General features: G+C 38.1%; 1 protein-coding gene across 2 annotated transcripts in view; it reads left to right on the forward strand.

Annotated features, from left to right (window-relative positions):
• SCFD2 (sec1 family domain containing 2) overlaps positions 1-27,906 on the forward strand; it is a 511,769-nt gene that overhangs the window by 41,682 nt on the left and 442,181 nt on the right. For both annotated transcript variants that reach the window (XM_004038673.5, XM_063705303.1), the window contains exon 3: positions 26,441-26,568. In XM_004038673.5, coding sequence (XP_004038721.1) covers positions 26,441-26,568 — 128 coding nt within the window. The remainder of the gene's footprint in view (positions 1-26,440; positions 26,569-27,906) is intronic.

The raw sequence follows: 27,906 nt of genomic DNA on the forward strand, positions 1-27,906 counted from the left end.
TCTGCAATCCCAGCCACTCGGGAGGCTGAGGCAGGGGAATTGCTTGAACCAGGGAAGTGGAGGCCCCAGTGAGCCGAGATTGCGCCACTGCACTCCAGCCTGGGCGACAGAACAGACTCAGTCTCAAAAACCAAATCAAACCAAACAAATAAAAAAACAACAAAAAAAGTTTACTATAGCCTCAACTCTTTTTTTTTTTATTATTATACTTTAAGTTCTAGGGTACATGTGCACAACTTTCAGGTTTGATACATATGTATACATGTGCCATGTTGGTGTGCTGCACCCATTAACTTGTCATTTACATTAGGTATATCTCCTAATGCTATCGCTCCCCCTTCCCCCCACCCCATGACAGGCCCCGGTGTGTGATGTTCCCCTTCCTGTGTCCAAGTGTTCTCATTGTTCAATTCCCACCTATGAGTGAGAACATGCGGTGTTTGGTTTTCTGTCCTTGCGACAGTTTGCTGAGAATGATGGTTTCCAGCTTCGTCCATGTCCCTACAAAGGACATGAACTCATCCTTTCTTATGGCTGCATAGTATTCCATGGTGTATATGTGCCACATTTTCTTAATCCAGTCTATCATCGATGGGCATTTGGGTTGGTTCCAAGTCTTTGCTATTGTGAATAGTGCTGCAATAAACATATGTGTGCATGTGTCTTTATGGCAGCATGATTTATAATCCCTTGGGTATATACCCAGTAATGGGATGGCTGGGTCAAATGGTATTTCTGGTTCTAGATCCTTGAGGAATTGCCACACTGACTTCCACAATGGTTGAACTAGTTTACAGTCTCACGAACAGTGTAAAAGTTTTCCTATTTCTCCACATCCTCTCCAGCAGCTATTGTTTGATGGTTTTTTAATAATCACCATTCTAACTGGTGTGAGATGGTATCTCATTGTGGCTTTGATTTGCATTTCTCTGATGACAAGTGATGATGAGCATTTTTTCATGTGTCTGTTGGCTGCATAAATGTCCTCTTTTGTGAAGTGTCTGTTCATATCCTTTGCCCACTTTTTGATGGGGTTGTTTGTTTTTTTTCTTGTAAATTTAAGTTCTTTGTAGATTCTGGATATTAGCCCTTTGTCAGATGGGTAGATTGCAAAAATTTTCTCCCATTCTGTAGGTTGCCTGTTCACTCTGATGGTAGTTTCTTTTGCTGTGCAGAAGCTCTTTAGTTTAATTAGATCCCATTTGTCAATTTTGGCTTTTGTTGTCATTGCTTTTGGTGTTTTAGTCATGAAGTCTTTGCCCATGCCTATGTCCTGAATGGTATTGCATAGGTTTTCTTCAAGGGATTTTATGGTTTTAGGTCTAACATTTAAGTCTTTAATCCGTCTTGAATTAATTTTTGTATAAGGTGTAAGGAAGGGATCCAGTTTCAGCTTTCTACATATGGCTAGCCAGTTATCCCAGCACCATTTATGAAATAGGGAATCCTTTCCCCACTTCTTGTTTTTGTCAAGTTTATCAAAGATCAGATGGTGGTAGATGTGTAGTAGTATTTCTGAGGGCTCTGTTCTGTTCCATTGGTCTGTGTATCTGTTTTGGTACCAGTACCATGCTGTTTTGGTTACTGTAGCCTTGTAGTAGTTTGAAGTCAGGTAGCTTGATGCCTCCAGCTTTGTTCTTTTGGCTTAGGATTGTCTTGGCAATGCGGGCTCTTTTTTGGTTCCATATGAGCTTTAAAGTAGTTTTTTCCAATTCTGTGAAGAAAGTCATTGGTAGCTTGATGGGGATGGCATTGAATCTATAAATTACCTTGGGCAGTATGGCCATTTTCATGTTATTGATTCTTCCTACCCATGAGCACAGAATGTTCTTCCATTTGTTTGTGTCCTCTTTTATTTCATTGAAGAGTGCTTTGTAGTTCTTGAAGAGGTCCTTCACATCCCTTGTAAGTTGGATTCCTAGGTATTTTATTCTCTTTGTAGCGATTGTGAATGGGAGTTCACTCATGATTTGGCTCTCTGTTTGTCTGTTATTGATGTATAGGAATGCTTGTGATTTTTGGACATTGATTTTATATCCTGAGACTTTGCTGAAGTTGCTTATCAGCTTAAGGAGATTTTGGGCTGAGATGATGGGGTTTTCTAGATATACAATCATGTCATCTGCAAACAGGGACAATTTGACTTCCTTTTTTCCTAATTGAATACCCTTTATTTCTTTCACCTGCCTGATTGCCCTGGCCAGAACTTCCAACACTATGTTGAATAGGAGTGGTGAGAGAGGGCATCCCTGTCTTGTGCCCGTCTTCAAAGGGAATGCTTCCAGTTTTTGCCCATTCAGTATGATATTGGCTGTGGGTTTGTCATAGATAGCTCTTATTATTTTGAGATACGTCCCATCAATAACTAATTTATTGAGAGTTTTTAGCATGAAGGGCGGTTGAATTTTGTCAAAGGTCTTTTCTGCATCTATTGAGATAATCATGTGGTTTTTGTCTTTGGTTCTGTTTATATGCTGGATTACGTTTATTGATTTGCATATGTGGAACCAGCCTTGCATCCCAGGGATGAAGTCCACTTGATGATGGTGGATAAGCTTTTTGATGTGCTGCTGGATTCAGTTTGCCAGTATTTTATTGAGGATTTTTGCATCAATGTTCGTCAGGGATATTGGTCTAAAATTCTCTTTTTTTGTTGTGTCTCTGCGAGGCTTTGGTATCAGGATGATGCTGGCCTCATAAAATGAGTGAGGGAGGATTCCCTCTTTTTCTATCAATTGGAATAGCTTCAGAAGGAATGGTACCAGCTCCTCCTTGTACCTCTGGTGGACTTTGGATGTGATTCTGTCTGGTCCTGGACTTTTTTTGGTGGGTAGGCTATTAATTATTGCCTCAATTTCAGAACCTGTTATTGGTCTATTCAGGGATTCAACTTCTTCGTGGTTTAGTCTTGGGAGGGTGTAAGTGTCTAGGAATTTATCCATTTCTTCTAGGTTTTCTAGTTTATTTGCATAGAGGTGTTTATAGTGTTCTCTGATGGTCCCTTGTATTTCTGTGGGATTGGTGGTGGTAACCCCTTTATCATTTTTTATCACATCTATTTGATTCTTCCCTCTTTTATTAGTCTTGTTAGCGGTCTATCAATTTTGTTGATCTTTTCAGAAAACCAGCTCCTGGATTCGTTGATTTTTTTGATGGGTTTTTATGTCTCTGTCTCCTTCAGTTCTGCTCTGATCTTCGTTATTTCTTGCCTTCTTCTAGCTTTTGAATGTGTTTGCTCTTGCTTCTCTAGTTCTTCTAATTGTGATGTTAGGGTGTCAATTTTAGATCTTTCCTGCTTTCTCTTGTGGGCATTTAGTGCTATAAATTTCCCTCTACATACTGGTTTAAATGTGTCCCAGAGATTCTAGTATGTTGTGTCTTTGTTTTCATTGGTTTCAAAGAACATCTTTATTTCTGCCTTCATTTCGTTATGTACCCAGTATTCATTCAAGAGCAGGTTGTTCAGTTTCCATGTAGTTGAGCAGTTTTGAGTGAGTTTCTTAATCCTGAGTTCTAGTTTGATTGCACTGTGGTCTGAGAGACAGTTTGTTATAATTTCTGTTCTTTTACATTTGCTGAGGAGTGCTTTACTTCCAACTTTGTGGTCAATTTTGGAATAAGTGCGATATGGTGCTGGAAAGAATGTATATTCTGTGTATTTCAGTTAGAGAGTTCTGTCGATGTCTGTTAGGTCTGCTTGGTGCAGAACTGAGTTCAATTCCTGGATATCCTTGTTAACTTTCTGTGTCGTTGGTCTGTCTAATGTTGACAATGGGGTGTTAACATCTCCCATCATTATTGTGTGGGAGTCTAAGTCTCTTTGTAGGTCTCTAAGGACTTTCTTTATGAATCTGGGTGCTCCTGTATTGGGTGCATATATATTTAGGATAGTTAGCTCTTCTTGTTGCATTGATCCCTTTACCATTATGTAATGGCCTTCTTTGTCTCTTTTGATCTTTGTTGGTTTAAAGTCTGTTTTATCCGAGACTAGGATTGCAACTGCTCCTTTCTTTTTGTTTTCCATTTGCTTGGTAGATCTTCCTGCATCCCTTTGTTTTGAGCCTATGTGTGTCTCTGCACGTGAGATGGGTCTCGTGAATACAGCACAGTGATGGGTCTTGACTCTTTATCCAATTTGCCAGTCTGTGTCTTTGAATTGGAGCTTTTAGCCCATTTATATTTAAGGTTAATATTGTTGTGTGTGAATTTGATCCTGTCATTATGATGTTAGCTGGTTATTTTGTCCATTACTTGATGCAGTTTCTTCATAGTGTCGATGGTCTTTGCAATTTGTTATGTTTCTGCAGTGGCTGGTACCGGTTGTTCCTTTCCATGTTTAGTGCTTCTTTCAGGAGCTCTTGTAAAACAGACCTGGTGGTGACAAAATCTCTCAGCATTTGCTTGTGTGCAAAGGATTTTATTTCTCCTTCACTTCTGAAGCTTAGTTTAGCTGGACATGAAATTCTGGGTTGAAAATTCTTTTCTTTAAGCATGTTGAATATTGGCCCCCACTCTCTTCTGGCTTGTAGAGTTTCTGCTGAGAGATCTGCTGTTAGTCTGAGGGGCTTCCCTTTGTGGGTAACCCGACCTTTCTCTCTGGCTGCCCTTAACATTTTTTCCTTCATTTCAACTTTGGTGAATCTGACAATTATGTGTCTTGGAGTTGCTCTTGTTGAAGAGTGTCTTTGTGGCGTTTTCTGTATTTCCTGAGTTTGAATGTTGGCCTGCCTTGCTAGGTTGGGGAAGTTCTCCTGGAAAATATCCTGCAAAGTCTTTTCCTACTTGGTTCCATTCTCCCTGTCACTTTCAGGTACACCAATCAGACGTATATTTGGTCTTTTCACATAGTCCCATATTTCTTGGAGGCTTTGTTCATTTCTTCTCATCTTTTTTCTCTAAACTTCTCTTCTCGCTTCATTTGTTCATTTGACCTTCAATCACTGATACCCTTTCTTCCACTTGATCGAATCGGCTCCTGAAGCTTGTGCATGCATCACGTAGTTCTTGTGCCATGGTTTTCAGCTCCACCAGGTCATTTAAGTACTTCTCTACACTAGTTATTCTAGTTAGCCATTTGTCTAATCTTTTTTCAAGGTTTTTAGCTTCTTTGTGATGGTTTCGAACATCCTCCTTCAGCTTGGAGAAGTTTGGTCATCTAAAGCCTTCTTCTCTCAACTCGTCAGTCATTGTCTGTCCAGCTTTGTTCCATTGCTGGCGAGGAGCTGTGTTCCTTTGGAGGTGAAGAGGTGCTCTGATTTTTAGAATTTTCAGCTTTTCTGCTCTGTTTTTTCCCCATCTTTGTGGTTTTATCTACCTTTGGTCTTTGATGATGGTGATGTACAATGGTGTTTTGGTGTGGATGTCCTTTCTGTTTGTTAGTTTTCCTTCTAACAGTCAGGACCCTCAGTTGCAGGTCTGTTGGAGTTTGCTGGAGGTCCACTCCAGACCCTGTTTGCCTGGGTATCAGCAGCGGAGGCTGCGTAACAGCGAATATTGCAGATCGGCAAATGTTGCTGCCTGATCTTTCCTCTGGAAGCTTCGTCTCAGAGGGGCACCCAGCTGTGTGAGGTGTCCATCGCCCCCTACTGGGAATTGCCTCACAGTTAGGCTACTCGGGGGTGAGGGACACACTTCAGGAGGTAGTCTGTCTGTTCTCAGATCTCAAACTGTGCTTGGAGAACCACTTCTCTCTTCAAAGCTGTCAGACAGTGACATTTAAGTCTGCAGAAGTTTTTGATGCCTTTTGTTCAGCTATGCCCTGTCCCCAGCGGTGGAGTCTACAGAGGCAGGAAGGCCTCCTTGATTTGTGGTGGGCTCCACCCAGTTCGAGCTTCCAGGCTGCTGTGTTTACCTACTCAAGCCTCAGCAATGGCGGGCACCCCTCCCCCAGCCTTGCTGCCGCCTTGTAATTTGATCTCAGACTGCTGTGCTAGCAATGAGCGAGGCTTTGTGGGCGTGGGACCCTCCAAGCCAGTCGCGGGATGTTATCTCCTGGTGTGCCGTTTGCTAGAACCGTTGGAAAAGTGCAGTATTAGTGTGGGAGTGACCCGATTTTCCAGGTGCCGTCTGTCACAGCTTCCCTTGTTTAGGAAAGGGAATTCCCTGACCAGGTGAGGTGATGCCTCGCCCTGCTTCGGCTGTCGCTTGGTGGGCTGCACCCACTGTCCTGCCCCCACTGTCTGACAATCCCCAGTGAGATGAACCCAGTACCTCAGATGGAAATGCAGAAATCACCTGTCTTCTGCGTCGCTCTCACTGGGAACTGTAGACTGGAGCTGTTCCTATTCGGTCATCTTGGAACCAATTCTGCCAGTTTGTTTTTGCTTGTTATATTTAGATCATTTAACAAAACTTTTGATATATTTGGATACCAGCCAACTATTTTAGTTTTTGTTTTGTGTTTGTAGCCTCTGTTTTTCACTTATGTGTTTCTTTTATCCGGCCTTTCTGTGAGTTACTTGAACTTCTTTTTAGAATTTCATTTGATGTATGTAATAGCACTTTTTTTTTTTTCTTTTTTGAGACAGAGTCTCACTCTGTTGCTTAGGTTGGAGTGCAGTGGTGCAATCTTGGCCCACTGCAACCTCTGCCTCCCAGGTTTGAGCCATTCTCCTGCCTCAGCCTCCCGAGTAGCTGGGACTACAGGTGTGCAGCACCATGCCTGGCTAACTTTTATAAAAGTTTTTTAGTGGAGACAGGTTTCACCATGTTGGCCAGGCTGCTCTTGAACTCCTGGCCTCAGATGATCTGCCCGCCTCGGCCTCCCAAAGTGCTGGGATTACAGGCGTGACCCACCACTCCGAGCCCTAACAGTGTTTTTAAATGTATCTTTTTATATTGTTTTTTCAGTAGTTACACTAGATATTACTTATAACAACTTATATATAATATGTTGTGTACATATATTATGTAATACATATTACATATATGTATTATGTATGTATTGAGAAATGCACAAATTGAATCATATAGTGTATACTCTTGTGTCAGGATTCTTTCACTAGGCATAAAGGTTTTGAATTTTTTCCACATTACTTTTATCTGTAATGCTACATAGCAGTATTTTGTTGCATGAATCTACCTCAATTTACCTTACCATTTGCCTGTTGATGGAAACCTGGGCTGTGTCCAGTTTTTTACTGGTACGAACATTCTTAAACATATTACATATGTATTACGTAATACATATTACATATATAATATGTAATATAATATACATATATAATACATATATAATATGTAATATACATTTACATATAATATGTATACATATATATGTAATAACATGTAATAACTTATCTCAATCTACTGATGTAATTTTAACTGTTTGAGTGAAGTATAGAAACATTAGCTCCCATAACTTCCCTTTACTCTCCCATACATGTAATTTAGTCATCTTAATATTTCTGCTACTTACATTTAGAATCACATTAGAGTATAAGTTTTGTTTCCACCATCAAACAGTCTAGAAACCTGAAGTGAAGAAAAAAAGTTCATTGTATTTACTTATATTTTTCTCACTGTGTTGTTTTTCTCATATTTAAAGATTTCTTTTTTTTCCATTTAGAGAAATTCCTTTAGCTATTCTTTTAGAGTAGATCTGCTGGCAACAAAATCTTTTAGTTTTCATTCATCTGAGAATATTTTGGTATTTTCACTGGGTATAGGAGTCTGGGTTGGCAGTTTTTTCTCTTTCAGCACTTGAAAAATATACTACTTTCTTCTGGCCTCCATCTTTTTTATGAGAAACCTGCTGTCATTTAAATTGTTTTTCTCTTATAGTTAAGGTATCATTTCTTTCTTAGTGCTTTCAGAATTTTTCCTTGGCCTTTAGTTTTCAGAAGCTGAACTGTAATGTGTGTTGGTGTGTATTTCCTTGGGTTTATTCTGTTTGGGGTTTATTTAGTGTATTGCATCTGTAGGTTTATGACTTGCAAATGTGAGAAGTTTTCAGCTATTATTTCTTCCAGTACTTTTTAAGTATCCTTCTCTTTCTTGTCTTCTTCTGGGATGCCAGTGATGGGTGTATGAGTTTCTCATTGCTGCTATGCCAAATTACCATAAACTTTTAGTGGCTTAAAACAATACAAATGTATTATTTTAGTGTTCTGGAGGTCAGAAGTCTGAAATCAGTCATACAGCCCTAAAATCAAAGTATCAGCAAGGCTGGTTCATTGTGGACTCCAGAGTCTATTATTTGCTTCTTCTAGATTCTTGGGGCTGACTTGGCATTCCTTTGCTTATAGCCACACCATTTCAATCTGAACTTCTGTTTTCACATTGCCTTTTCCTCCAATTCTGTATCCTCTTGTATCCCTCCTATAAGGACTGTTGTAATTACATTGGACCTATCTGGATAATCTGAAAGGCAGATTATTAAATAGTCTGTTTATGCATTTTTTTACTGAAGCAAAATTTATAATGCTTATAAAATTGAGAAATGCACAAATTGAATCATATAGTGTATACTCTTGTGTCAGGATTCTTTCACTAGGCATAAAGGTTTTGAATTTTTTCCACATTACTTTTATCTGTAATGCTACATAGCAGTATTTTGTTGCATGAATCTACCTCAATTTACCTTACCATTTGCCTGTTGATGGAAACCTGGGCTGTGTCCAGTTTTTTACTGGTACGAACATTCTTAAACAAGTGTTTTGGGGGAGCTATATTATGACTTCTCTTTCCTTTCCATATAATTTATGGGTTGTTCTTTCATTTAAGTAGAAATGGGTTGATACATGTCATTTTACTTCCACCAGCAATACATATGAGTTCTGGTTGATCCTCATTCTTGCCAACATTTGATAATTTCCATTGTTATGGACTGAATATCCTCCTCCCAAGTTCATATGTTGAAGATTTAATGCCCTGTACCTCAGAGTGTGACTGTATTTTGAGATAAGCCCATTAAAGAAGTAATTAAAGAAGTAATTAAGAGGTAAAATAAGGCTCTTATGGTAGGCCTAATCCAATTCTGACTGGTGTCTTTACAAGAAGATTAACTTTGGTCACACACAGAGACACCAGACACATGCATGCACAGAGGATGACCATGTGAACACACAAGAAGTGGGCCATCTGCAAGCCAAAGAAAGGGGCCTTGGGAGAAACCAGACCTGCTAAAACTTTGATCTTGGACTTCTAGTCTCCAGAACTGTGAGAAAATAAATTTCTATTGTTTAAGCCACCCTGTTTGTGGTAATTTTTTATGGCAACTGGAGAAGACTAATACACCCATCATTTAAATTTTAGTCCTTCTTTTGAGTGTGAAGTGGTATCTCATTGTGGTTTGAATTTGCATTTCCCTCATGGCTAATGATACTGAGCACATTTTCTCTCTTTTTTTTTTTCCTCCAAATACACAGGCTTCAAGGATACTGAGCACATTTTCATGTGCTTATTGTATGGAGAAACCAAAGCCCTGATTTATTTCTGCTTTTAGAAATGAGAAAACTGGCTGGGTGCAGTGGCTCATGCCTCTAATTCCAGAACTTTGGGAGGCCAAGACAGGAGGATCAGCTGAGGCCAGGAGTTCGAGACCAGCCTGGGCAACATAACAAGACTCCGTCTATAAAAAAGAAAAAAGTTAACTGGATGTAGTGCTGGTAGTCTAGCTACTCAGAAGGTTAAGGTGGGAGGATTGTTTGAGCCCAGGAGTTCGAGGCTACAGTGAGCCATGATTGCACCACTGTATTCCAGTCTGGGCAACAGAGCAAAACTCCAACTCAAATAAATAAATAAATAAATAAATAAATAAATAAATAAATAAATAATAAAGGAAGAAAGAAAAAAAAGGAAAAAAGAAATGAGAAAACTGGGGTTTATATAGGTTAGTTTACCTTGTTGAAGGTGATAGAGCTAGCAAAATTGATTTTGAGCTCAGCTTCTGATTACAGAATTCATCTTTTTTCTTTTACTCTAAAAGCAGTCTCTATATTTGTACTTTATAGAAAGCCATCATTTGATAAATAGAATAATATCACTTTCTTTTTCTATCAGGATTATCTTTACCTTTTGTTTCTGTTTTTGTTTTCTGTGGGATGACTTTTCCAATATTAGAGCTCAATTTTGGTAATTGTTTTATGAACCATATTCATTGTAAAAGGAGAAAAGTGAGTTTTAGAATATAGCCAAGACCTGTATTATCCAACACTAGTCCATGACTATATTACTCTATTTCTATGAGGAGTACAATGTAAGAGTCTCTACGGGCTTTATACAATCTAGAATTTGGCTTTACTCTTATTTAGAATTTTCTTTGTTTCAGGGATTCCCGTGCTTTAAATATATTAGGTTCCCTAAGGAAGAAATCTCAGGTCCTCAGAGCTTATGTTTTATATACAGAGATTACTCAGAGCATTTTTAATTTAAATTGTTTTAACAATACCCAGCATAATGTTTACCCTAGGAGAAGGGTTGTGAGCATTTAGATGCTTGGTATGGCTGCATTTCCTCTTTACATTTACTTAGAGTAGTATTTCCAAATTTAGTTGGAGAGCACCTCATTCACATAGTCAACTTTTATATTTTAGCTGCTTGGTATTTTTTTTGAATTGATTGATTCCTTTATAAAAAATTTATTAATAATTCTAAACATACAAAAAAGTTTCAGAAATAGTGTAAGAAACTTTCCCCTCACCTGAAACATTTGAGAGTAATTTGCCAACATTATACCCATCACTCCCAAATATTTTAGTATTTATTTCTCTCAAAGGGATATTTTCCAACATAGACATAATAAAAAATTAACAGATACATTACTACCCTCATTAGAGTATAGATATATATTGTAGATTAGACAAGTTCCACCATTTGTCTCAATAGCGTCCTTTGTAAAAGCGAAAGGATGTCAGTCAGAAGCACACACTGCATTCACTTGTCATTCCCTCTTAGTCTTCAGTCTTCCCATAACATTGATGGTCTCGAAAGTTTTGAAGAATACAGACCAGTAATTTTGCAGAATGTTCTTCAGTTTATGTTTGTTTAATGTTTCCTCACAATTAGATTCAGGTTATGTATTTCTGGCAGGAATATCACAGAAGTGATGCTGGGGTTGTTGTTGTTTTTTTGTTTTGTTTTGTTTTGTTTTTTTTGAGATGGAGTCTCATTCTGTCGCCAGGCTGGTATGCAGTGCCATGATCTCAGCTCACTGCAACCTCTGCCTCCTGGGTTTCAGCAATTCTTGTGCCTCAGTCATTGAGTAACTGGTATTACAGGCATCTGCCACCATGCCTGACTAATTTTTGTATTTTTAGTAGAGGTGGGGTTTTGCTATGTTGGCTAGGCCGGTCTTGAACTCCTGGCCTCAAGTGATCCACCTGCCTTGGCCTCCCAAAGTGCTGGGATTGCAGGTGTGAGCCATTGCGCCCTGCCTGTTTATTGCATCCCATCAGGTGGAACATAATTTAAATTCGTCCACTTACGGTGATGTTAGCTTTGATCACTTGAATAAAGAAGGCATTTTGAGATTATGTAAATAGTCTCTTCCTTGTCAAATTTTAATCCACTGCTTTAGCATCTATTAATATTTCTTGACTGAATTATTTCTGTGATGGCTGAGAATAGTGGTTTTTCCAATTCTATCATTTTCTTTACGTTTCTTAATTGATATTTTATGGTAAGATAAAGCTCTCTGTTCTCCGCATGTATGTATGTATGTATATATGTATTTTTAATGTGTATATTAGCATAAACTAATAGATTCATATTTTATTCAATGGGTTATAACTTGTTTTTTATTATTTGCTTTGATGTTAATATTGTCCCATATTTGGTCAATGAGATCCCCTGACTTCTGTGTCTTTTTGATATATAACCATCGTTCTTTGAGCATTTTAATACTTTCTGGTATGTTTCAAATTCATCTTCTACCTATCCTAGTTAGTCCTGGAATCAGTCATTTCTCTAAGAGCACTGATTCTTTTTGGTGGAGAATTGTATTTAGAAACCAAGATCTGGGCTCAGTGTGCTTGCTGCTTTTGGGTGTCACTGTTCCCAGGGCCTCACAGTGGACACAGCTAAGGAATTTGTATACACACACACACACATACATGTGCACATGTATTTACATTGATCATTCTTTTTTTTTTTTTTTTTTTTTGAGACAGAGTCTCGCTCTGTCACCCAGGCTGGGTTGCAGTGGCACTATCTCGGCTCACTGCAACCTCTGCCTCCTGGGTTCAAGCAATTCTCCTGCTTCAGTCTCCGAGTAGCTGGGACTACAGGCACATGCCACCATGCCTGGCTGTTTCTTTTTTTTGTATTTTTAGTAGAGACAGGTTTCACTGTGTTAGCCAGGATGGTCTCGATCTCCTGACCTCGTGATCCACCCGCGTTGGCCTCCCAAAGTGAGGCCACTGCACCCGGCCAATCTTTATTTCTATGCTAATCTCTATATATTGAGAACTATGAGTTCCCAGCAATACTTCCAATTCTAAGCCAGAATCACAAGGATTGATTTTAAGTTTTTTCCCTTTGCATATTTGTAACTACTTCTTGAACAGTTGAGTAACCTGACCCTCTTATCCCTCAGTAGATTTACTTACTTTGCTCAGTCTCCTGTATTTAACCAATATAGTGTCAACATTGCTGCCTTTTCCTCCTCCTCTATGTGGATGCTGCCTCCATCACTCCTGGTCTCCAACATAAACGCATCCTGCCCCATGCTCTGCATGGAGACTCCATACCATTTAGGCTCTGATATTTTGGTTTGGCCTGCTTCTGCACTGGAGTCCTCTTCATCCTCCTCAATCTGCTCACCTGCTCTGGGCTGCCACTGCCACAGTGCATCATACTCTTGGTGTGGGTATCCTTCTCACTCCACTTGGCCTTTGACATCCTGAGCCAGGCTGCAGCTGCCCACCCATACATAGACACCCTTCTCATTCCATTTTGGCTCTGCCACCCTGGGTCAGACTGCTGCCACCCTCCATCCCATGTGGATGTCCCCTCAATCTGGTTGCAATCTGATGCTCCCACCCACCCTCTTGGGCCCTTTTTGCAGACATCTTCCTCTTCCTGCTTGGATCCCAACACCTTGTATTTGGCTACCAACCCTCCCCAAGACGATACCCACTCACCCCTCTCAGGCTCTGACACTCTGTGCCAACATGTTTCCAGCCTGCTCATTACATGAACTCTGCTGCTGTATCAAGACAACTCCCTTCTAGGCACCAACTAATGGCTTTTGGATTAAATTATGAAGTTTTTTGTTGCTGTTGTTTTTCTTATTTGGACTTTATTATAAAGACAGATTTTGCTTGGTTGTTTTTAAACTTAAGTGATCAGTACCTACTTATAGCCTCATTCTAAAATAATGTCTGTATACTTGAATAGTCATGGGTTTAATTTGTTAAATTTTTTGTGATTTACATGAAAATAAATACAGATTAATGACAACTAAAGATGTTCACCTGTGGACCTATGAAAATCAACTTGCTAACCACATCTTTAGGACACCGTGGTTTAGATTATTCATTTAATGGCAGTCTTCATTGGTTTGTGTTTTCATTCTTTTGATCTTGGTACTTGACAAAACTGATAGCAAGATTGCATATCTTCTAGGAATGAGAAGATATTTTTTTCTTTTTGTCTTGTATATGGTTTTAAATAGGAGCGGTGATGGTGACTCTCCTTGCCTTATTTCTGATTTTAAGAGGAATATCTCTAACGTTCCCCCATTTATAATGATGTTCACATTAGACTTTTTGTAGATTTTTTTATATCAGGTTAAGGAAGCTCTCATCCTAATTTACTAAGATTTTAAAAAATGTTTTAATCATGGGCTGGGCACAGTGGCTCATGCCTGTGATCCCAACACTTTGAGAGGCTGAGGCAGGTGGATCACTTGAGCCCAGGAGTTCGAGACCAGGCTAGGCAACACGGTGAAACACTGTCACTACAAAAAATACAAAAATTAGCTAGGTGTGGGGGCATGCGCCTGTTGTCCCAGGTATTCAGAAGGCTGAGGTGGGAGGATTGCTTGAGCCTAGGAGGTGGAGGCTGCAGTGAATTGTGATCACGCCACTGTACTCTGGCCTGGTTGACAGAGCGTGACACTGTCTCAAACAAAATAAAATAAAATAAAATAAATAAAATTTTAAATAATGAATTGGTGTTGAAATCTGTGAAATGTTTTTCCTGAATCTATTTAAAAGATAGTATGTTTTCTTGTCATCTGTTAATGTGGCAAGTTGTAGTTATAGACAGTCTAAGACTGAATCATTCTAGCATATTTTGCATAAACTCAGCTGCTTTGTCATGGTTTGCCATTTTTTCATATACTTTTCCATGTCTTGGTGTTTTCTTCTTCAGTTCCTTCAGGTTTGATTTTGGGGGAGAGTTAGTAGTCATGTCCCTTTAGTATCCTAAAAAAAACTGGACAAAGTGGCTTAAACAAGAAGCTACCTGTTAAATATTGTTTGAACTGAAGGGTTAATGTTGCTTATGCTTTCTGAACCTTAGCCCCCTTATCTGAAAATTTGGTTATAATAATGCCTACCATATATGCTTGTAAGACTCAAACGAGATAAAAATAAGTCAAAAGTCTTGTATAGTGACTTCCCTTTGGGATTTCAGATTTACCTACTTATTTTTATTTTTATTTTTTGTAGAAAGCTGCTATCAGTAAATCTCACAAAACACATTCCAACGATGCCTTTTAGTTCATTTACTTATTCAGACCATTTGCAATTGATAAAATGTGGTATCTAGAACCTTCTTTGTTTATTGCAGGTCTAGATTGTACTTGAAGCTCAGTCCTGTGTCTTTTCTTCTATTTTTTACTCCTTCGTCTTTCTTCTTTTTTATTTCCTGGCTAATTCTTTGTGATTTGATTGAATGGTGCAATCATTATTTTTGTTAATCATTTATGTTTTGGTGGGTCATGGCTCTCAAGTGCATTTTACCTTCAAGAATGGGAGAGCTTCTAGGAATGTGTTATTAGAATTATTGTCCTCTGTGTCCCCTAGAAAGGCAGTGAGTCATCTCTTTTTTTTTTTTTTTTTTTTACTGTCACAAATATGTAAGCATGCATGTGCACACACACACACACATCTGTAGTAGTTTTCTAGGTTATATTACGTTCTTAAGGAGAGTGAATATCAGAAACAAAAGTAAGAGGGAAGTTAGAGTTTTTATGGTGAGAAAAGGAGTATTGCAAGGTGGGTTAGGGTTGGAGATAGAGGGCCTGATTGTTGGTTGGGGATCATATGTATCTTCTCTTGGTGAGGCAAGCCTCAAGAACCTTACCCATGTGTCACAATTTTATCTACTTTCCTAGGCCTTATTTGACTAAGACATAATTAGTATCAATATTTGTATGAACAATATTTTCTTGTTTTCTGTTTCTTTGATGCTCTGGCACCTGGAGTCTAGAAATAGCAAACAACTAGTCAGGGAATGAGCCTCTCATATGCAAACTTATCAATCAGAACTCACCCCTCTTCCCTCTGCTGGGCTCTTATGCTCCTAGCCAATATTCCCCTGCCCTCATCACCCCAGTGCTATGTACCAGACAACCAGAGCCCACAGAAATGATTTAAACCAGCACATCCTAAGCCCCCTTAGCCTGCTTACCCTGCCTTGGCCATTCCTTCCCACAAAATCCACAATAAGGGCATGCGCCTATGTTTTTCCCTTGTTCCCTCTGCCTCTTGACCAACCCTGGTGCTTCCCCATGTGGCCCTGCCTGGCATGTCATGCCTCCTGTTTCAAGGGGTCTGTGAGTATAAGAACTTCGTCCTTTTTGACAGTCATTTCTGTCCCTATGTATCCTGGATACTTTTTTTTTTTTTGGAGAGACAGGGTCTCACTCTGTCACCCAGGCTGAAGTGAACTGGTATGATCATAGCTCATTGTAGCCTCAAATTCCTGGACTCAAGTGATCCTCTTGTTTCAGCCTTTTAAGTAGCTAGGACTACATGTGTGTGCTACCATGCCCAGCTAATTTTTAAATTTTTTTTTAGAGATGGGGTCTTGCTAGGTTGCCCAGGCTGGTCTTGAACTTCTGGCCTCAAGCGATCCTCCTGCCTTGGCCTCCCAAAGTGCTAGGATTATAGGTGTGAGCCATTGTGCCTGGCTCCTGGGTACATTTTTAAATAGTATCGAAGACATTTATTAGGGGATGGTGTGCTTCTAGTCCACAAGGTTGAATGTGAGTGCAAGTTGTTCAATGCCTTCCTAACTTTGCTATTCCTTGTGGGAAATACTCAAGACCTGTGTGCTTGTTATCCCTTTATTTGGGGTTTTTACTAGGAATTCCTGTCTCCTTTATTAATAGGGTAATTGTGGCTGCAAAAATTTAGAAGGAAGCCTGAAGATTCCTCTTTACTCTGTTCCTTAGGCCTGGAGCCTTTCGAAGTGGTTTCCCAGGTTTTTGGATATCATGGAACACAGAAATTAAGCAACACCATAGAACTCTCTACTTTTGTCACACAATACACACACACAGAATTATTTATCTTACTATATTGAAAATGCTTTAAATAGAATATTTTTTACAGGTTGACTATAATGAAAAAAGAAAGGCCAGGCACATTGGCTTATGCCTGTTATCCCAGTATTTTGGGAGGCTGAGGTAGGAGGATGGCTTGAGCCCAGTTAGAGACCAGCCTGGGCAACATAGTGAAAATTCATCTCCGCAAAAAGTAAAAAAAAAAAAAAAAATTAGCTGGGCATGGTGGCATGCACCTGTAGCCCTGGCTACTCAGGTGGGAGGGTCACTTGGGCCAGGAAGTCTAGGTTGTAGTGAGCTGTGATTATGCTACTATACTCCAACCTGGGCTACACAGGGAGACCCTGTCTCAAAAAAACAACAACAAAAAAGAACTACTGTATATTCTTCTGTCCTCAGAGTTGTAACACTTCAACACTGTTCTGTAGTTCTAGAGTATCAAAGGAGATAGTACAAAACATCTTAACAAAATCTATGGGAGTTAAGATAGTTAATAATAGGAGCAATGCAAATTCCTATTTCAGCTGAACCAAAACTCAAGCTGGTTTTTAATCAATTGGTTTTTACCAATGAAGAGAAAATAAGCTATAATAATTTTCAACACATCAAGTTTTTCCAAGGCTTTGAAGCTTCATACAAATGTGCATATAGACACAATGGTGTCACCTACCAAAGTGATAGATACTGGAGTCACTCTATAATCATTGCATATAAGATTATGCTGATTGAAATGAACCTTATTCATGGAGGTGAGTGACAGAAGGGTGAAGCAGGCAGATACATTTGCTTCTAAGAGCTTCTATAAAACTGTCACTAACTCTTTGTCCTAGAATTCCTTGACACATGAATTAATCCTTAACTTTCCATGGCTTGAATTTGAGCCAAAACACACAGAGGTAATCAATCCAGCCTAGAGTTCCCCAGTGGAGCAAGTGCTGATCTGTTTACTGGATCATGTACTAACGTATAGGAACTCAAAGTATATCCTTTAGAGTCAGGAAAATGTGGCAGAGCAGGGATATGTCTTTGGTTTTTAAGTAATCTAATTGTGTTATTGATTTAAAATCCTCATACTGAGTTAATCCATTTATGCATTAGAAATCTATATGAAAAACAGTCTTTCTTATGCTTTACTGTTTTCTAAGAGGAAATTATTAATACATTTGTGTTGATTATAGTGTTAATAATTAATGGGCTGATAGAGAGTAGGAATAAAAAATGTTTATACTGAGATGAAGCTCAAATAGTCTCTATTTTATATGATGGTTAAACAGTTAATATGTTGTTATCTAGTCCATTTTTTAAGGGTGGATTATTTGTGCCTCTCCTTTGTAGACCATATAGGGTAACTTTCTGATGTTGCCATGCCATTTGTAAACTGTCATGGCTGGTGGGAGTGTCTTTTAGCATGCTAATGCATTATAATTCGTGTATAATGAGCAGTGAGGACAACCAGAGGTCACTTTCATTGCTATCTTGGTTTTGGTGGGTTTTGGTCGGCTTCTTTACTGCAGGCTAAAACAGCTTGCAGTAAGGTCTTCATGATCTATACCTTGTGCTGACCTCCTATCTCATCCTGTGACTTAGAATCCCAAGCCATTTGGGAATGCAGCCCAGCAGGTCTTAGCCTTATTTTACCCAGTCCTTATTCAAGATGGAGTTGCTCTGGTTCAAACGCCTCTGACAAGCCCAGGTTAGGTGTTGCACTTTCCCAAAGTTCTCAGTCTCTGTTTTTATCACCCTGCTGGAGTGTGCTTAGTTTCACCTTCCCTGCTAGATGGCTAGCTCCATGCGGGCAGGGTGTGGGAGGATGCTCACAGCCATGTTTCCAGCATCCATGCCCAGCTCACAGAAAGTGCTTATATTTTGAAAGAAAGAATGAACAAAGGGCTGCTTTCCAGTACCAAAGGACTCTGTCACATATCTTGCACTTAGCTGCTTTTGCTTCTATGGAGATGAAGATTAATTGGTACATTTGTTAAAGATGAGGTAATTGTTTTAAAAGGTAGTCAAGAGGAAAGATGACTATTGAAGCCTCTGTGAATAATCTAATTAGAAAACCTACCTTCAGAGCTCATTAAGCTCACCCCTCATGGAAGCCATTATTCCCTGCTGTGAAAAACTATGACTCAGCTTGCCTTCTGTTTAAAATTAGTTGAAATTGTTTGGGTTTTTTGTTGTCATTGGATTTCTGTTGGAATACTGTGACTATTATTGCATATCCTGTGATTAAGCTTAACTTCCCTTGCATGCCATGAAGAAACTGTCTAAGTTTAGTCACAAGATAATGGTGCGCATTCACATTTCACCCTCATCTCTTAATTGCATGCCTTCTACTTGATTGAAGTATCACCATGATTCAACATTCAGCCACCTTTTAAAAATTTTGCTGTCTTCTTACTATTTTATTTGGTGATGAATATTTCCTGTTAGTTTCTAGCAGACTGCATTTGACATTTCATACATGCCAACCCAAGGCAGCTTCTAAGATTTCATTCAGAGTTGAGTAATTCTGGTGAATAAACAGCCAGGAATGAACTTAAATGACCATATTTTCATGTACAGAAGTTTCTTGAAAGACCTTAAAGAGCTATTTGTAGCAGGTTATTATTATGTGTATGTCATTGGTCTTCTTCAAACATGACAATTTGTAAAAACAGTTTGATTTTTAAGAATTCAGAATAATTTATCAAAAAATGACAATTAGTAGTACTGGCATTTTAAATAGTTACTGACAATATAGAAACTACTTATATTTCGTAGAATAAATATTCTACTTTCATGTTGTATATTTCAAGGAATCTATTTTAACAAATTAAATTGTATTCTAGTAGCTACAATGAATTCAGTTTATGTCTTTTGAAACCATGATATTAAAAACAGAAAAAAGGGAAGAAATTGTTTAATTTATATTCCACAAGCTGTTGGTAATTTTTTTGTTGTTGTTAATTCTTTTTATTGCTGTCACTGGACTTGTGAAAAAGAAAAAGAGGTTTAATAAAAGAAATAGCAGCATGGGATATTCACTCATCTTTTGCTGACCTTTGGAAAGTTAATCAAATTTGTGCACGTGAAGTTTGAGGACCATGGCATAATGGAAACCTTATTTTTATTTTTTATTGATTTTTTGAGACAGAGTTTTACTCTTGTCTCCCAGGCTGGAGTGCAGTGGTGCAATCTCAACTCACTGCAACTTCCACCTCCCAGGTTTAAGTGATTTTCCTACCTCAGCCTCCTGAGTAGCTGGGATTGCAGGCGTGCACCACCATGCCCAGCTAATTTTTGTATTTTTAGTAGAGATGGGGTTTCACCATATTGACCAGGCTGGTCTCCAACTCCTGACTTCAGGTGATCCGCCTGCCTTGGCCTCCCAAAGTGCTGGGATTACAGGCGTGAGCCACCACACCCTGCCTGGAAACCTTATAAATAATAGCTTGTTGGGGACCCAAGGAATCTCAGAAATTGGCATTTTAGTTCAAGCCTTTTATTTTACAGAACAGTGTAGAATTATGGTAAACAGATGGATTTTGGAGTTCACAGGAACCTGAGTTCAAATCCTAATTTACTGGGCATGTAATTTGGGTAAACTATTTTATCTCGTTTAGAATCAGTTTTTTCACTTATGAAATGGGGTCAATGATACTTATCCTGAAAGGTTGTTGTTATTAAATGAGATAATATAGTCATGCTGCCTATGACATAGTTTTCAATAAGTGAAAATGATAACATTAGTAATAACTGTAAGGGGATATAAAGCACCAAAAAGACTAACCAAGTTACAGAAGCAGCCCATTGGCACTTCCAGTGGTGGACCTGAGCTCTAATCCTCCTTTTTAATTTTTGTAATATAACGAGATGTTAGGCAAGTCGTTTCATTTTGTCTCAATTTTATCAGTATTAAAAATAAATAGAGACGGGTGGGCCTGGTGGCTCATGCCTGTAATCCCAGCACTTTGGGAGGCCAAGTTGGGTGGATCACCTGAGGTCAGGAGTTCGAGACCAGCCTGGCCAACATGGTGAAACCCCGTCTCTACTAAAAATACAAAAATTAACCAGACGAGATGGCGCATGCCTGTAATCCCAGCTATCTGGGAGGCTGAGGCGGGAGAATCACTGGAACCCGAAGGTGGAGGCTGCAGTGAGCTGAGATCATGCCACTGCACTCGAGCCTGGGTGACAGAGCGAGACTCCTTCTAAAAAAAAAAAAAAAAAAAAAAAAAAAAAGTAGAGGCTATTTCCCCTTCTTTCTTTCCCAAGGACATGTTGTACATAGAGTTAGAGCTAGATTGGAAATAATACTGGTAAGGCAATTTAGACTAGTTTTTTGCTTTTTCAGTTATATGAATGTATATATGTAGAATGATTAAAAATTCATCAAAGTCTTCTTGGAGGGAAACATTTAAGGAAAAAGGCTGAATAAAAGTGGAAAATTAGCATTGTGTAGCCAAGTGACTGTCAATGGCTAATTTTGATCCACAAGGGGAATAGTATGATATTGCTTAAAACAAAAGTGTGCAGAGTTCTTAGAGCTTTACCTGCTTCAGGAATTAATGTGGATCTACTTTACTCTTCACTCCATTCCATCCTGTCCTTTGTGGGACCCATGTGTGAACTTAAAGGATATTGTGGATTTGAAAAGAAAACCGACATGAAAAGTGAAAAACAATTGACGTTCTGCATAATTGATTCTCTTTGATGATTTGCATAATATAAGCATGGCATGGTATAGTATTAAGATTACTGGGTTTAGAAGCCATTTGCCTCAGTTGTGATTTTGCCTTTTACAGATTGAGGGTACTTAAATCAGTCAGTTGCCTCTCTGAGGCTCTTTAAATTGGATTTAAGGAGCTTCAGATAATAGTTTAGCTCAGGAGATGAGGATCAAATGAGATATAAGAAGTTTTGTAAATTCTGAAATGCTTTTGAAATAGAATGGAGTGATGGTATTTGAAACTATATTTAACATTGTATTTTATTCACCTTTCAAAAATTTTCCTTAATTTGGCTATCAGGAAAAAAAAAACCCAACTCTTTTAGGGTGGGCCTGATTATCAAAAAGATGTTGACCAGCTGTTCCTGAACTTAAGATAAAAGATTAAGCTAGATGAATGAGATTTATAGTAGAGCACAAAGGGTTTAGGTATAAATAGAGTCTAATCAGAGTTTTGATTTGTTTGAAGCTGTAGTGTTTTTCTCAGGAATATTATAAATTTTTCTTTAGGTGCTTTTAAAAACTAAAAATAGATTTTTCATCTGTCTGTATTGGGTTAGGTAGAGTCCTGCTGAAGATATAAAGATGATTAATATTACCTCTAATGTTTGCTTCTGACCCAAGAGTTGTACAACCATTTAATAAGTCAGTCTGGAAACAGAATATAGAATCTGAACTCCTTGTATAAGTAATAACTGTAGTTTTAAAAGGTCCTGCAGAATTTTACAATAATTAAATTGAAGAGATAAGCTGAAACAAAAGTCATTGCTTAAAAGTCCTTGTAAGAAAAACACTAACTTTCTATAGCTGTCTGTTTTGAAGTAAGCTATAGTAAAGTTCTCAATTTTATTCCTGAAAAATAAAAATTATTTACATCAACTTGTCATATATAGGGAGATTGCTTGCATTGGAGTTTTCAGTGTGTATGAATTCTACATTATCTATTATTGACCTTTTCATATTAGAAAATGAAGTCGCTGACAGTGATTGTACATATATGTACGCAAGTAGTGGGAGAAGACCACTGCAGTTCTACAAAAGGCTTCCTTCTATATCTTACAAGAAAATTCTGCCCTTTGATTTTTCTTTTATTACTACTGCTGCTGCTACTACTACTGCTGTAGCACTTGTGTGTCAGGATTTGTTCTAGGTGCTTTAGATGTATTAGCCCATTTGATTCTTATAACAGCTTACTGAATATGTACTATTACCATCCCCATTTAGGAGAGGAGAAAACATGTACAGAGAGAAGAAGCCCTCCTAGGGACATAGAGCTAGTAGGTGGCAAAATGGCACCTTGTGTTGTTTGGTCCAGAACCTATGCCCCTGCCACTCTGCAGTCTTGCCTAGTAATAATCTACCACACTGGCCATTGTATATAGTCCTCTCTGTATTGCTTATTTCCCCAGTAGGAAAACAGAAAGTTTTGCACAGTTGGAGATGATAAAGATTTACATATAATCTGCTGTTGCAATTATAGTATGGATTTCAATTAACTTTTCTTGACATAAAGTTTAATATCAGGAGTTGATTTCATGTGAAAATTCAGTTGTATGAAATACTGCCTATTGGATCAACTTTTATGAGCATATTAGAGAAAGGCAGTGACTTAACTACCATGCTCAACTCAGATGCTGATATAAGTGTACGTGTGTGAATTACCACATTGCAGTAATAGAGTGACTTGGTGAAGAAGTGGGTGCAGGAGACAAAAGAAATACCAGTAAGTATGACTTTGACCTTCTTCAGTGCCAATTATTCAGAGAACCTTAATTAACTTGTAAATGTTCCCTTGATAAACTTAAAATGACCATGTGTAATGTGAAGTTAGTATGATGTGTTGAGAAAACTGTTTAGGACAGGAAGCAGGCATTAGGAACTCTCACACATATCTAGACATTCAGAATTTTTTTTTTTTTTTTTTTTTTTGAGACAGAGTCTCGTTCTGTTGCCTAGGCTGGAGTGCAGTGGTATGATCTTGGCTCAGTGCAACCTCCACCTCCCGAGTTGAAACGATTCTCCTGCCTCAACCTCCTGAGTAGCTGGGATTATAGGCGCACACCACCACTCCGGTTAATTTCTGAATTTTATTAGGGGCGGGGTTTCTCCATGTTGGTCAGGCTGGTTTCAAACTCCTGACCTTGTGATCTGCCTGCCTTGGCCTCCCAAAATGCTGGAATTACAGGTGTGAGCCACCGTACCCGGCCCAGAATTGTTTATATCAGCAAAACAATTTTTAAGAAAACATGACCTGAGTATGTATCACTGTTAGAGATCATGGAAACTATGTATTTCTTCTAAAATATTTTAATAGACAAGAGCCAGATAGTATAAGCTTCAAGTGACTTTAGTACATCTGTACTAATCAAGATTGTATGAATAAGTATACTCAGTGTAATTAAGTAAGTGAATTCATCCAATATATCACAAACTCTTGAACATAGTGAATTAAAGACCATGAATATAAGACAATACCACTTATAACAACAGTAATACTAGTAACAACTACAACCACCACCACACAACTTACATTTATTGTGAATCAGGAAAGTGCTTTAAATGAATTATATTATTTAATCCTACAACAACCCTGTGAATTCACTATTATAACTTCCAACTCCACAGATACCAAAAAGAGAGCATTAATTATATGCACAGTTACACAATTAGCAAGTATCATTTATTCAGTATTTACTGAGTGTACCCACCAGAGATCTGCACTGTTCTAGGTAGTGAAGAATTAGCAGTGAGTAAAACAAAGTCCCTGCCTTCATAGAAGGACCCCACCTTTTATGAGAGAGACAGACAACAAATAAACATGGAAACATAATAAGTCAGCTGGTGATTAGAATTATGTAGAGCAGAAAAGCCCAGTAAGTAGACAACAGAGTGCTAGCATAAGGTGCTGTGATAGGCATTGCCACTTTTTTAAGCAGGGCAGTAAGGGGAGACCTCTCTGATAAGGTGATGTTTTAGCAGATACCTGGAGGGAGAGAGATATTTGTAGAGTGTTCCTGTGCTTGGAATACAGGAGAAGAATGGTCTAGGAGGCCATGTATTTGGAGTGGGTGAGGAGGAGCATGGTTGGAGTTCGAACCCAGATTTATCTGACTGCGGAGTCCATAAACCACTACACCAATCTGATGCGGCAACCACAACGTTACCTAACTTACTGTGATCTTAGAGATGAATTAGCCAGATACATATTCTCATGGAAAAGAGGAGGGTAGTGACATTCTACTCTGAAAGTTCTGGGTTGCGTTGAGACTTAAGTGAGAAATCCCTGTGTTTTGTGGAGAGGTATTGTTGAGACTAGAGAACAATTATGAAGCATAAGTTTGGGAAGCTGGGATTGTAACTCCCATGCTCAGAATTCTTCCATGGTTCTTCAATTGCCTGCAGAGCTTTAGAGAAATTAAGTAACTTTCTGAAAGCCTCATAGCAAACAGACCTGCTTTTGAATTATGATAAAGAGTGTATTCATAACTGCTGAGCTATGCTGTTCTTCTCAAAATGTGAAATCAATCACATGCTCTTTGGCTTCCTGTCACCTACATATCAAAGTTGACATGACTTGGCAAGGAATGCAGAACCCCCAGAGTGTAGCTGCACCTTCTTTTATGCCCTCCTTCCACTGCCCCTCCCTGTGCACCTTGGCATGCAACAGAACAGTGCTCCTCAGGGTCATGTTCCTAGGATTTTTTGCATTCTGAAATGTCCTTCTTTCTCTTGTTTTGTAACCAAGATTTTATATCTTTCTTGAAGGCTTTTTTTTTTTTTTTTTTTTTTTTGCCATTTTCCTTCCCAGATTGAGTTTTAACTTCTTCCCAGGCTGCTTTTAGAGCTTATGTATCTTTGTACTTGCTCATCATTTCCAGTAGAAATCATTCCTTCAGTCCCTATCCTCCCAGCTAGTATTATGCTTACATAAACACCTATGCAAGCGTTGACCATGGCTTTTATTACCACACTTTTTTAGTAATTTATTTGTTTTTGTATCTGCCTTGTCTTCTAAACTATGCCATTCAAAGCTTTTTAAAAATCTATATCCCAACCAAATACAGGGCTTGGCATGTAGTTTACCTGCTTACTTAAATTAAACTTAAGAATATTAGATGCAGAGTTATAATGATGACAGATTTGATCAGATTAAAACAAGTGGAGTATGTTGAGCAGTAATATTAGTTCATTATGGAAAGATTCATGATAATAAAAACTATTCATTGAAAGATTATAATGTATCAGGCATTAAACTCAGCGTAAAAATATATCATTCTATTATTCAATATCCAATTCAAATTTGGAAGATATGTCTTATTAGGTATAACTTTAAAACTAAATTAAAATCTTAATAGATGTAACTTTAAAACAAAACTAAAAATGTATTTATTTTTGAACTATTACTAAGTGGATAGTAGGAGAGTGAGTAGGGCTTTAATTGGAGGAAAAAGTCTTTAGAAAGGGACAGAAGTCATCCTTGTTTCTTTGTATTCAGTTTTTAAAACGTTACTACAAATGTGTATACTTGGCTACATGGCAGAGATCTTCCGGAAAGAACACTGCCCTCATTTATAATTTGGACATAGCATGTTGGGTGAGACAGAGGGCTATTGGAGAAGGGAGCCCAGATGAGACCTTGCATATAATGCAGTGCTTCGTGCTGTTATCAACGGTTAATTGTAAAGGTTTTAGTAAGTACCATCCTTCCAACCTAAGGCCCAAAGTGGGATACTTCAGGCCATGGCTACTTAGCATAATTCCTGATTTTCATTTAGTAGGAAGCCTACTAATTAGGAAGTCTATTGAGTAATTTTTGAATGAAATGCTCAATGCTGATTGCTTTGTTTCTTGGACAAGTATTTAATCTCGAATTGATATAGTGCTTATAATCACTGATAAATCATTTTGAGACTTGCATTTAATTTTGGCTTATATAACATTTATATTACTCTAGTGATGTTGAGTTGAATTCTGAAAGATTTAAGTGCAAAATCTTTGAAAAAATTTATCAAATAGTTTTCCCACACTTCTCATCACACAGTACAGCTTTTCTTCCTTTTTTTCACTTGATTTTATTGTTTCCTTAATTTCTCAATATTTTCTGCCAATTATGTGAATTAGGCATTCTTTATTTAATCCTAATACTTAGAGTCTATCAGTAGGAAAGACTACATTAATGCCCAAAAATATATTTTAAAAAGTATTTTGCTTTCAACCCTTTCCAGTATCCAGTAGAAATTTATTCTAAAGCTCTTTTTGTGATTTTCCTGCAGTGACACCACAGCCAAAGCCCTGTGGGAAGCTTTACTGAGCACTAAGCACAAAGAGGCAGTGATGGAAGTTCGGAGACATCTAGTGGAAGCGGCAAGCAGAGAAAACCTGCCAATCAAGATGAGTATGGGTAAGCCTAAACCTAGGACACAGGCAGCCTCTGAGGAAGCTTATTTAAACCTGCTCTGAATTGTGGGCCAACCTAGCCAACATGGAATCTAGGCCAAAGTAGTAACGACTTTTGTATACTGTTGAAAGAATAGGGGAGGAATATGTGCACACTGCCCTTGGGCTCAGCAATGACCACTTTTCTTAGACTCAGCTTTGGGAACTCTCTAGGAGAGTTTTTGCTTACAAAGAATAATTATTTTAGTTTCTTATTGATCTATTTTAGAACTGTCAAAATTGGTCTGGACTACCTCTCCTTAATTCTATTCTACCCCTACTCCCTTTTCCCGCCCCATTCTTCCCCTATTCCCCCACTTATGGTGGGTAAAAGTTCTCTTATTACTTTCGAATTAGTGACTGAAATGGTACTGAGAAAACAATTGAGCAGTCAGACATGGTCTGGCCTAGTCCCTCACCCTTAGAGTCCTAATTGTCAAGTCACATCAGTGTTATTTCTTCTTCACCAGGAATTACATACCTAATTTTTCTATTTCTCGTTTTTTTTCACATCCAGCTTTGTCTTTGGTATTAGATGAATATGATTGCAATGGAATTTAAGTTTTAAATGGCTTTTTTTCTTTTGATCAAAAAGTCAGAGAACCACAGAACTAATGCGTTGATTTTAGAAAAAAAATTTGGCTTTTAATTTTTTTGTTTTAAAAAATACTAAATAATTTTATTGATACAGAAATATTTAAATATGGATATTGAATCTGGTTAATAGGTAGAATTTGTTTCTGGAAGCTTGCAAAATTTTATTTTTCTCTTTTAAAAATAAGGTTTCTCTCTTATAATCTGTTCTTAGGTATTCAGTAAATATTAGTACATTTTACTGGATGGGAAAATTTTTCTTTGCTGAGATTCATAGGCCAAGTTCTTGATTACACATGGGGGCAAAAATCAAACTAAGTTGAAATAGAACAAAATTTGAAAATAGCAGAATATGGATGAATCTAGGAAGAAAAATGTTACAGGGTTATAACATGAAAAGAGTATGACTTTTAGTGTATTAGGTAACTATATTTGAGGGCTGCAAGGAACATAATGATGATAAGAAAAGTGAAATAACTAACCATTATTGAGAACTTACAGTATGCTAGGTCTTTGGACTGTTTATATGTGTTATCTTATTTCATTCTTAGAGTAATTCTATGAAACAGATACTATTACTATCCCATTTTTCAGGTAGGGAAACTGAAACAGAAAAATAAGTTGCCCAAGGCCATATATCTGATAAGTGGTAGGACTGGAATTCAAATCCAAGAATTCTGATGCCATGTAATATGCACTTTATTTATAA

Source organism: Gorilla gorilla, chromosome 3, assembly GCF_029281585.2.
Source record: "Gorilla gorilla gorilla isolate KB3781 chromosome 3, NHGRI_mGorGor1-v2.1_pri, whole genome shotgun sequence".
Classification (NCBI taxonomy): Eukaryota; Metazoa; Chordata; class Mammalia; order Primates; family Hominidae; genus Gorilla; species Gorilla gorilla.